At 44.3% G+C, this 12038-nt stretch overlaps 1 protein-coding gene across 2 annotated transcripts in view; it reads right to left on the minus strand.

Annotated features, from left to right (window-relative positions):
• Window positions 1-12038, minus strand: part of Pdia5 (protein disulfide isomerase family A member 5) — an 82591-nt gene that overhangs the window by 36647 nt on the left and 33906 nt on the right. For both annotated transcript variants that reach the window (XM_070030063.1, XM_070030064.1), the window contains exons 6-8: window positions 11765-11857; window positions 7235-7295; window positions 1859-1926 (exon numbers count right to left, since the gene is read on the minus strand). In XM_070030063.1, coding sequence (XP_069886164.1) covers window positions 1859-1926; window positions 7235-7295; window positions 11765-11857 — 222 coding nt within the window. The remainder of the gene's footprint in view (window positions 1-1858; window positions 1927-7234; window positions 7296-11764; window positions 11858-12038) is intronic.

Below are 12038 nucleotides of genomic sequence, written 5' to 3' on the forward strand. Positions count from 1 at the left end.
TCCCCAATATAGTTTGCTTTTGTTAAGGTTTGGGTCTCCACCCCAAACATGGGTTTTTTGTTTGTTTTCGTAGAGGGGTTACAGTTACATGAGTAAGGCAATGAATACATTTCTTGTTGGCATTGTTACCCCCTCCCTTGTGAGTTTTTGTCTTTAAAAGCTGTATTCTGGGCTGCAGGTCTTTTTTTTTTTTTTTTTTTTTTGTCGGTCATGGGGCTTGAACTCTGGGCCTGGGCACTGTCCCTCAGCTCTTCAGCTCAAGGCAAGCGCTTTACCACTTGAGCTACAGCGCCACTTCCGCTTTCCTGGTGGTTTATTGGAGATAGGAGTCTCACGGTCTTTCCTGCCCGGGCTGGCTTTGAACCGCGATCCTCAGATCTCAGCCTCCTGAGTAGCTAGGATTACAGGCGTGAGCCACCAGCGCCCGGCTGGGCTGCAGGTCTTTGGGACAGAAGTCAACTGCAGTCATCAGCTTTCTCATAAAGACAACCAATCTGACCTCTCAAGATGTGGCTTCTCTGTTTCTTGCGAGTGAATTCCCATATAACACTTATACTTGCATACTCATGTATGGAGCAGCATTGCTCAAAATAGCCAAGAACTGGAAGTAACTCGTGTCCACCAAAAGAAAAAGAAAATATTGTGTGAATAGAAATAGAAATACAGATAAATGTGTATCTATAGATATAGATGTACATATATAGTCATATGTATGTATAGATGTATATATACTTCTATATGTATACATGTGTGTGTATGTAAGCCTTGTAAAATTATTCAGCCTTAATAAACAAAAACTCCTGCCACATGTTACAACATAGATAAACCTAAAGGATATTATATTAAGCAAAATAAGCCAATCACAAAGTGGCAAATAAATGATTTCACTCATATAAGGATCAAAAATTGTGAAAAAAAAAAAGAAACAGAAAGTAGAAAGTTTGTTTTTTTTTTTAATCAATGCTGGGGTGGGGAGTGAAGAGAAAACTAATGTTTAGTGAGGACAGAGTTTCAGTTTTGCAGTATCAGAAAGTTTTGGAAATCTGTTTCCCAACAGTATAATATACTTAGCAATGCTGAACCATACATGTAAAGATGATCATGTAGTAGTATTTTTCTAGAGTTTTAAAACATGATGGGCATTTGGCAGAAAAGAAAAAAGAGGAGATACAGATAGCAGAAAGTCCTCAGGGATAGACCCTCAGTCACAGCTCTCTTCCCCCTGCTGTGTTCCCAGTTCCCCTTCTGCTTCTCGGTGCCATCCTGGTGGCCTAGACTTCTCAGAAGACCCATTTCTTCAATGGCTCTACCTCCTCTTCTCTTCCTCAACTTCAAGGTATGCCTCCCTAGGACACACCTATCTCCGCCCTGCCTCCCCCACCCCTCTCCCCACCCACCAGCTCTAAGAACTGCCAGCTTGCTTGCATTCTTGGCTTTACAGATCTCCACTTGGGCTTGCATTTCTATGCTGGGCTCTTCTCTTCTGGCCTGGGGAAGCCTGGGCAAGGCACAGCCTCTGTGAGCTTCCACTGCTTCTGATCCACCAATGGTGGCACTTCTTGCTTCTCAGTAATAGCCTCTCCTACTTTGGAGCCTGGCCCTAGCAATTTTGAACCCCTTGGATCACTAGCCTCTGGTAACACCAAGTGTATGGCTGCTGGTTTCCTAACTCAGCAACTATGTGGAGTTAGTTAGCTCTCTACCGTCATAGGGAACAGATCACTGAGACACAGCATTTTTTAAAGAAGCTATCTGGACAGAAAGTACCATCACCCTCCCTCCCCACCTTGCCCCCAGCCCTCTTCTTCACCAAGACTGAGAACCACCTAGGCCTGCTGGCCCACAAAGCCTCACTTACAAAGTGGCCTCGCAGCTGCGTGGCAGCCTTCTGGAAATGTGGCATCATCCTCTTGCACATGCTGCACCCTGGTCAAAGGCAGGAAAAAAAAACAAGTTCAGTTATGGTGAGGCTAACCCTGCGCTCCAGCCTGCCTTCCCCAGACTGTCCTCTACCACAAACCAGCCTGAGAAGCTCAAGATTGCAAAGACCATGGACACCCCAAAATAGGAGGCAGACACTCTATCCCCAAAGAGCTAAGAGTCTTGATGGCACAAAGCAGGGCAGAGTCCAGAAGTCCCCCAATGAATCTTAAGATTGACTAGCAAACATGTCACAAAAGGCAAAGCACAGAATACTTAGAGCTGCTGATAGCTCAAGTGGAATTTAGGGAGCCAGAACAGGGGTGGGAGAGCAAACAACCTTTTATATCACAGCTAAAAGCCACCCTTACCATTTAGTCAGGGGCTGCCAACAAACCAGTCAAATGCCACAAATGGACAAATTGTGACCATAAATACAAAGACTTTGGGGATTTTTCATGCTTCTTGTCTCTTCCATTAATAAGGATAATTAAGCAATGACTGAGACAGGCTGAGCGTGAAAGCTGCTGGCTCTGACAGCTTGGAAAAGAACTTAGACACAGGAGTTAGTTAATCTTTCCAGACCTGCTGAGGGCCCTGGCCAAGTCAACTCTTTCTAGGCCATTCCTTCTTCTGGCAAATGTGGCAGGAAGGGAGTGGTAGAGCAGACAATCCCAGGTCCTTCCAGCTCTAAGATGAGAGGCTCCTGCGAGGGCTTTGACTCAACCTTCTCTGGTATTTCTGTGGTCATATGACCACACTCCTCTCTTAGGGTGGTGTCATCTCTCTCCTCCAGCCTTGAGGGCTTCAGAATTAGGCTGGTCAGGCCCCAAATGTCCACTACTACTTCAGAATGACCTTGATTTAAACCCAACCGAGAGCTATGTTTCTGTACTAACCCCACTGGACAGGAGTGCTAGTTTCCTTGGCCACCAGGAATTCTGACATGCCAGGCTGTCACTCTTTCTGACAGCTGCCCTGTGAAGAACAGGCTTTGAGAAGCATCCGAATGCCACAGGAAACCATAGCTGCTTGGAACCACATTTCAGGCTGGTTCTCATCTCAACTCAGTAAAGCAGGGCCATGGCCTATGTGATGGCGGGCTGACAGCTCTAATCCCTGTTGAGCCAGCATCGTGACGGAAGTGATCAAGTAATTGAGACTACAGTGGCCTCTCCCCTTCGGAGCAGGTGCTAGAGAACTGAGAAGAGGTCAAAATCCCTCCTGGGTCACCTGTACCTGTCCAGCACCGAGTCTACTGGCTCCCACCATGCCCCATAGCCCTGCTGCTGCCAACATTCTTAGCCAACAGACATGCAGACACAGACACACACAGAGACACACAGAGACACACAGAGACACACAGAGACACACACACAGAGACACACACACAGAGACACACACACACACACACACACACACACACACACACACACACACACACACACACACACACACACACACACACACACACACACACACACACACACACACACACACACACACACACACACACACACACACACACACACACACACACACACACACACACACACACACACACACACACACACACACACACACCCCTATGAACCCTGGACTAGAGCTCCTGACATCAGTCTAGGCTTCTGTACCAGACATGCAGCACCTGCCCTGGAAAGACAAGAGGCCTTCCCTCAGGGACATGGGCTATAACCACCTCTTCTCTCTACTGCTTCCTCACTCAGCAACCTGAACATGATGACCACTTCCCATCCAGCCAGTCTTCCTTCAGGAGCTAAACTGATCACCTGTCTCCCTTCACAGATGTGGCATCTCTTCTAGCTCTGTTCACTGGCAACCTGTGACAATGTTACCTCCCCCCTCTTCCCAAACAGGCCAACTATCCCCAGGAGTGGAGGCCAGCAGCTCTGGGTATAGAGGTTACTGGGGAAAGAGGAGTAATAGGAAGCTACATGCCCACCCAGTGTCTAGTTTAATGTTATATATAAATAGAGCTGGTATTGTGATTCCTATCTGAGTTTATCTTTCTGTGGATTCAATGGGGAGGCTAGGGAAGAGGTAAGACTAATTATCACTCTCAAAGCCCAAAAGTCAGAGCAGTCAGCCTTTTATTTTCTCATTAATTCAGTGAACAAACATTTGCTGAGTAAATAGCAGGATCTGGGGACCTGGATGCCATGTCACAAGTAAAGGGCCCCAGAGCCTCTGGATTCATCCATCCCACACATGATCACAGGATCAGAGTACCAACAGCCATCCAGGGGAAGGGGATTGCTGTGTCCCAGAAGAAAACTGAATTATGAGGCCATGGAAGCTGCAGTGGGCTCATATTATAAAAGCATAAATTTGTTTTATGAAACACACACATAGCAAGACATCCAGGGTTCCTGGCACCTTGAAGACCATCCAATCTGACTTCCATGGGAAATTTAACATAGCAATTGCTTTTTACTTCCCTCTCCCTCCCATTAAGATGGGACACCTACAAAGTTCCTTCCCCAATCCCAGCTTTCAGCACATAAAGATGATCACACTGCTCACATAGATGCTGTGATGAATAATAGGACAGACACACTGTCAAAGGGACCTGGGAAAGGGTGAGGTGGTGGGAAAACAGCACAAACATCAGGCACAAACTGCTTTTTAAAGTGATTAATGTCTTTACAAGGAAATTTTCACGACTGTACCATGATTCTGCCTGGGGACCTGTACTGTCTCCTGACACATATCCGGTTTTACAATGTCATTTCACTAATTATTGCATCTGATGGTTCTGAGATAAACCAAGAGAGCTCCTACTCTTCCAGGGGCCTTGAAAGCCAGGTATTCCTGAAGCAATTCATAGTTGGACAATTAAGAAGATCCCACCAAGAAGAAAGAAAAAAGGATTGGACATTAATAACCATAATAAAGAGAATGAGCAGGGTTGAATATGCAGGCCATTCTGGACAGAGCAGGAGCTATGGATAGGTGGAAGGCAGGCATACCTTTGGGCTGAGAAGGGTCTAGGCAAGGGGCCAGAGCTGGGGAGAATCTCTTGTCATGATGAACAAACTACAGGCCCAAATAAGGCAGAACCAGGAGAACTACCAGAACCCATCTAGGTGTGTCACTATCACTACTAGCATGGACAGAAAGGTGCCTATCAGAAAGAAGGAATTGAAATGGGTCTTTAAGAGTAAGCAGAACCCTGGTACCACAGCCTGTGATACTCTCAACTTGGGCTCATCTACCTTCCACAACTGATGGCCTCCTTTCTCCAGCCTTCACAGGCAATGACACCTCTGGCTTCCTGAAAGGTATGTGCAGTCCCAGAGTCACAACTCCAAGAGCCTTACCAAGGTCCAATCATCCTATAGGTTGGGTCCCATAAGTCTGCTGGATGGTCCAATAGTGATTACCCGAGATTATGCCTCTGTCACAATCGTTAATCTGCCATTAAAGCTCAGAAGTAGTCATAAACAGCATGTCAATATACAGACATGACTGTTTCAATAAAACTATATTTAAAAAACAACAATAGTGGGGCTGGGAAGGTGGCTCAGTGGTAGAGCACTTGCCTTGCATGCCTGAGGCCCTGGGTTCGATTCCTTAGCATCACATAAGCAAAAAGTAACAAGCTGGAAGTGGCGCTGTGGCTCAAGTGGTTGAGCACTAGCCTTGAGCTGAAGAGCTGAGGGACAGTGCCCAGGCCCAGAGTTCAGGCCCCACAACTGGACCCAAAACAAACAAACAAACAAACAAACAAACAACAACAGTGGCTACCCATGGGCCATAGTTTGAAGATCCTGCTCATTTAGGAGGTATAACTGTTTTTCAATAAAACAGAAAAGAAAAGAAAATAGGTATTAAGTACAATGACTCATTCTTATAATCTCAGCTACTTGGGAGGTAGAAATTGTGAAGATGGTGGTTTGAAGCAAGCCTGGGCAAAAAAGTAACACTCTATATCAACAAATAAACTGGATATGTGGAATGTGCCTGTCAGTCCTGCTATGCAAAAGACATAAGTAGATTGTAGTCAGAGGCCAATCTTGGGCAAAAACTCAAGACCTCACCTGAAAAATAACTGAAGCAAAAATGGCTGGGGGACATGACTCAGGTGGTATAATACCTCCTTAGCAAGTGTGAGGTTCTAAGTTCAAACCCCAGTACCCCCATCAGGAAAAAAACCACACAAAAAGAAAAAACAAAAACCCCATCCAGTATACATTATATCTGGTATTGTGTATGGTAGCAAGTAGTTTTGTAAAACTTTAGCTTCAGCATATTTATGTACTGTTCATATATATTTAAAGAACTGGGTTATAATCATAAATTCTATTTTTAAATTCTATTTTTAAATGTGGGAGGGAGTTATTTATTTAATTTCTTTCTTTTCTCTTTTTGCCAGTACTAGGATTTGAACTTAGGATCTCATGCTTACTCAGCTTGCTGGCTTGGCTAGCATTCTACTGTTGGAGCTGTTTGCTGATTATTTTTGGAGATGGGATCTTTTGGAGTTTTCTGCCTAGAATGGCTTTGAACAAAGATCCTCTGGATCATATGAGCCACCAGCATCTGGCTTCTGTGTATGTTTTTGGGAAAAGGTTTTGCTATGTAGCTCAGACCAGTTGCAAACAATTGATCCTCCTGCCTCCATCTCCCAAGTACTAGGATTATAGATAGGTACAAGACACTATGATCAGCAATAGGAAAGTATTTCTAAATCTGTGAAATGCAGTTAAAAAATGTGAAATCTACCACTTTGACCCAAGCTCTTCTCTTACAGTTATGAAAACTGAGATCCAGAGAGGGGGCAAACGTTCACCCAGCTTGCTGGTGACATAGCTGGACTCAGAATCCAGGTCTTCATGTTGCTACCCACAATGGTCCTCCTGCCATCCACATGACCTCTGTCCTCATACAGGAACAACCCCAAAGCCCCATTACTCCGATGCAGGGGCCAGAAATGAAGAGCTGGTGTCCCCTCCCATGAAGTAGGCAGGCCGAGGAGTGGCAGAATAGCAGCACCAGAGTGCACCTGAGACTGAGAGCACATAAATCTGCTACATGAGGCAGAGGGTTTGTGGGAAGGCAGAGCTAACTAGACAGGGGACTATATTGGGTCTAAGGTAGAAAGTGCAGAGGCTACCGATTCTAGTGGAAGAGGATGGTAGGAGGCAGGGAGCCAGACAGAAAGCAAAGAAGTGGGGACAGAATGATGGAATAAGAGACTGAGTCTACCTTCCAGTTGGCCCCAGCAACCCAAGCTGCCAATCACCGAAGGATACTGAACAATAGACTTGCCCAGAGGAGAATGTTCACTCACAGGGGGCATAAAACATCATGAGAAGTGGCTTCTCTTCTTTCTTCAGGAGCCGTCTGAAGTCCTGTAGCACAAAGACACAAAATACCAACAGGTTATTTATCTACAATGTACTAACCGGACTCAGGCTTTCCACTCCTCCTGCTCCAGTACCCACAGCAGCAAGGATGCACAGGGGGAAACACTCCAGAACTCACATGGGACACAGTCATAGCATATCAGGTGCTGAAGAACTTGAGCTGATTATTCTAGACCATCCTTCCATATTATAAAGGGGAAAACTGAGGCCCTGGGGGGATAAATGGCTTTCCCAAGACCAACGGTGAGATGAAGTAGGCAGGACCAGCTACTAGCTTTACTTCTGGCTCTGTCTGAACAACTTAAAGATATCAGGAGCTGTATTTGTACTATGTGATGTGGGGAATAGTCTTGTGGTGGGGAGCAGCTGCTTTGATGTCTGCTTGGCTTGGCCAGATGGTGATCTGCTGGTTGACATAGCTATGGCCTGTTAATCTCTTCCCAGGCTCCAGCACTACCACCACTATTTGTGCCCCCAAGGCCACTTTGCCGACAAGGGCATATGGATAAAGACTGCCCAGCCCCTCCAGCAGGTTACAAGCTAAAGGGATTAACTGTAAATCCTTCTATCAGAGCCTGATACACTATTAGACAATGCATAATGACCTGTTAAATAAATATGATAAATGTAAAAAGACAAATGGTCAGAACAATGCTAATGAAAAGACTTAAGTAGGGCAGAGACTTTATTCCAATGGGAGCCAATGATGGATGAGAAAAAGCAAATCCATCAAGGGCTGCAGGGAAGCACCAAGACACAGCATATTTTGATTAAAATAAGCTTCTCTAACCAGTTTACACAAAAAAAAATTAGAGTTTTTCTTTTGAATAATAAGGAAAATAAGAGAAAATTTCCAAATGGAGCTTTCTGACAGCAACAAGGCATTAGGTAAATAAATGATGGCAGATCCCGCACAATGGAATTCTATGGCAGCTTTAAAAACAGGAAGAGGCATATTTAATGTCACAATGAGATGTGCATGTTACAGTAAGTGAATAGGAGGAGGAAGGACAAGTTACAAAACAGCATGTAATATGTAAGGACATTTTTGAGAGTAGAAATATTTATGTATGAATTATGATAAAACCCTAGAAGGCTACACAAATATCAGCAGTGGGTATTTCTGAATGAAAAGGTGTGGGGTGATTGTGGTTTTCTTTTACACTTAAGTTGTATATTCTAAATTGTCAACATTGAATGTGTACTACTCAAAATTATTGATTATATACAAAGATTATTTTATGATAAATCCTGAGAAAGTTTACTCTTATGTATATAACAAAAAGCTTTAGTCACTCATTTTTTTTAAACAGATGAGTAATTAATTGTCAACCTAAATAATAACCACAGAGATGCTCTAAATACTCATGATATTTATTTGGAAGTAAGCAGACAGCATTGCAATACAGTCTGCCACCTATGGAAACTACAACTACAGGCAGGATCAAAGGGAAACTTTTAAAGGTAAAATGAAGACTAAATAAGTTCTTTTAAAACAATAGGCCACAGGATTAATAACAGGAGTGTATACGATCAATAACAAGGGTGCTGTCAGTTAAAAGTTGAAGTTCTTGAATAAACTTTTTTTTCTCTTTTTGGTGGTATTCAGAGCTTCTAGTCCTTTTGCTTTTAGTCAGCTTTTGTTTTTTTGTCAGTCCTGGGGCTTTAACTCTGGGCCTGGGCATTATCCCTCAGCTTTTCAGCTCAAAGCAAGTGCTTTACCACTTGAGCCACAGTACACTTCTAGTTTTCTGGTGGTTTACTGGAGATAAGAGTCTCACAGACTTTCCTGCCCAGGCTGGCTTTGAACCGAGATCCTCAGCTCTCAGCCTCCTGAATAGCTAAGATTACAGGTGTGAGCCACCGGCTCTCAGCTTAGTCAGCTTTTTAAATAGTCTCACACTTTACCCAGGCCAGCCTCAGGTGAAGATCCTCTTTTCTCCGCCTTCTGAGTAACTAGGTTTACAAACATGAATCATCACAGCTTGTTTCTGAGATAAGGCCTAGGTTTGTTGTTGAAATTAATTCTCATGCTTTATACTGGCCTGGCCCTGAACCACAACTATTTTAATTTTCATTTTAGAGCTGAACACAAGTGACTCCATTTTGATTCTGACAACTTTCTTTTTTTTTTCTTTTGGGTCCGGTCGTGGGGCCTGAACTCTGGGCCTGAGCGCTGTCCCTCAGCTCTTCAGCTCAAGGCTAGCACCCTACCACTTGAGCCACAGCGCCACTTCCGGCTTTTTTCTTTTTTGCTTATGTGGTGCTGAGGAATCGAACCCAGGGCCTCAGGCATGCAAGGCAAGTGCTCTACCACTGAGCCACCTTCCCAGCCCCTGATTCTGACAATTTCACGGGATATTTGACCTAGCTGAGGATGAAGGATATAAATAACTTTAAAAATTATCTTCTGGAGCCGGGCGCTGGTGGCTCACGCCTGTAATCCTAGCTACTCAGGAGGCTGAGATCTGAGGATCGCGGTTCAAAGCCAGCCCGGGCAGGAGAGACCATGAGACTCCTATCTCCAATAAACCACCAGAAAACCGGAAGTGGCGCTGTAGCTCAAGTGGTAGAGCGCTCGCCTTGAGCTGAAGAGCTGAGGGACAGCGCCCAGGCCTGGAGTTCAAGCCCCATGACCGACAAAAAAAAAAAAAAAAAAAAAAAAAAATTATCTTCTGGGATCTATGGAGATAAAATAGAGCAAAAGATCTGAGAAAAAAAGTTTTATTGTATATACTGCATCTTGGGTTCTTATCTTCAGTAACAAATATTACATGCATAGAGGCTTAATTACCTTCAAAAAGTATGGAGGGCTGGGAAGGTGGCTCAGTGGTAGAGTACTTGCCTTGCATGCCTGAGGCCCTGAGTTCGATTCCTCAGCACCACATAAGCAAAAAGAAAAAAGCCGGAAGTGGCGCTGTGGCTCAAATGGTAGAGTGCTAGCCTTGAGCTGAAGAGCTGAGGGACAGCGCCCAGGCCCAGAGTTCAGGCCCCACGACCGGACCCCCCCCCCCAAAAAAAAATCAAAAAGTATGGAATCTAAGTCTACAAATTGCATCAGTAACTTTTGAATCTGAACTTTTGAACTGAATCTGAAACTTTTAGTTATTTTATATGGGGATTCCAGTTTGTGAAAAGTAGCCACACTATACACACTATACAGAGAAGAGTGCAAAGAACAGCAACTGGTGAAGAAAATACTTCTGCTTAATATTCCTGCAGTTACAAAAGAACAATCTCAGGAAGTTTGTGACATGACACTGGGGGAAGAGGTGCCAGGCACTTGCTTTCCAAAGAAGCTAAAAATTTATCACAGGAGCAACAACCAGGTGGCTCTTCCTTTTATTCATAGCTCTAGGCACCCGTGTCACCGTCCCCTGACACCTCTCTTTCCCCAACATGTTTTCTAGAAAGACCTAACCTTCTAGTTGACAGTACTGGTGCATCCTATTTCAGGAATATACACACTCAGTCCCTTACATTGAATCACTACAGACCAACCCCCCTTGGGTGGCCGATAGTGATCATACACAATCTCCCCTCCAGAAAGTAAGAAAGGCATCATTTCTTTTTGGGCTAACAGGTTGTGAGTCAATTTTAAATGAAAGGGAGAAGAAGCAGAGGAAGATAAAAGGTATTCTATATCTCATCAAGAACAAGCATTCTCCCTCCAGCTACAAAAAAGCTGCACTCGTAGGCACCAGTAGCTCTATAATCCTACCTACTCAGGGAGCTGAGATCTGAGGATCACAGTTCAAAGCTAGCATGAGCAGGAACATCCGTGAGACTCCTATCTCCAGTTAACCACCAGAAACAAGTGGAGCTGTAGTTCAAAGTGGTAGAATACTAGCTTTGGGCAAAAATGCTCAGGGACAGCGCCCAGGCCCTGAGTTAAAGCCCTACTAATGACAAGGGGGAAAAAAACACCTCACTTCCCTCACAGACCAGGGGAAATACTGGAGACCCGGCTCCTCCCTGTGGGAGGACACAGTATGAGCAAAAAGGGCACATTCAGGTCAGATGAGACAAGGAAGGGAAGGGCAGGTTGGCTATAGCTGTGGTTTAACCACAGCTTGAAGAAGTAATAAAGGCTGTAAATCAGACTCACCTTTCCACCCTTCCTTCCTGGTCAATTATAAATAGAAGTTCAAGAAGATATAAATTTGTTTAAAATTATATAAGGACTAAAAAAATGTGCAGTCAATGCCGCCAATATCTGGATTATATACTCAAAATGAAAAACTAAACATGTTGAAATATCTTAAGTAAGATAGTGGAGAACGGAAAACCTTCTCACGCAATCACTTGTCTGCTACTGTTCATTGTATCACAGATAGGAAATGAAACGTTAGGGGTCTGGCCTAGCTCTCCTAGGGAGAGTACATGTGGTTCTGGAGTAGTTCCTTGGAGTCCTCTCCTTGAGAGACTCAGATATCAGGGGAGAACTAAATTACCTTTTCACTGTCAATGTGGACAACATCCTTGGCTCCAGGATCTTCTTCCCACAGTGGAGGACCTTTAGGATCCTTCAGAAAGGCTACTATGGACTGAAGGGGGGTGGAAAGAAGAGAAAATGCATTTTAGCCAGGATAAGAGAGAAGCAGGGGAACCAGGAACTTACCTTGTTTGACTGGACCAGTCAAAGGCATATGTTTGAAGGGTAAGCTATTTCCATTGTTCATAGATGTCACTATTAATGTCCAAAAATGCACTTCCACCACTCCCATT

Source organism: Dipodomys merriami, unplaced genomic scaffold, assembly GCF_024711535.1.
Source record: "Dipodomys merriami isolate MVZ:Mamm:240054 unplaced genomic scaffold, mDipMer1.0.p SCAF_2, whole genome shotgun sequence".
NCBI lineage: Eukaryota > Metazoa > Chordata > Mammalia > Rodentia > Heteromyidae > Dipodomys > Dipodomys merriami.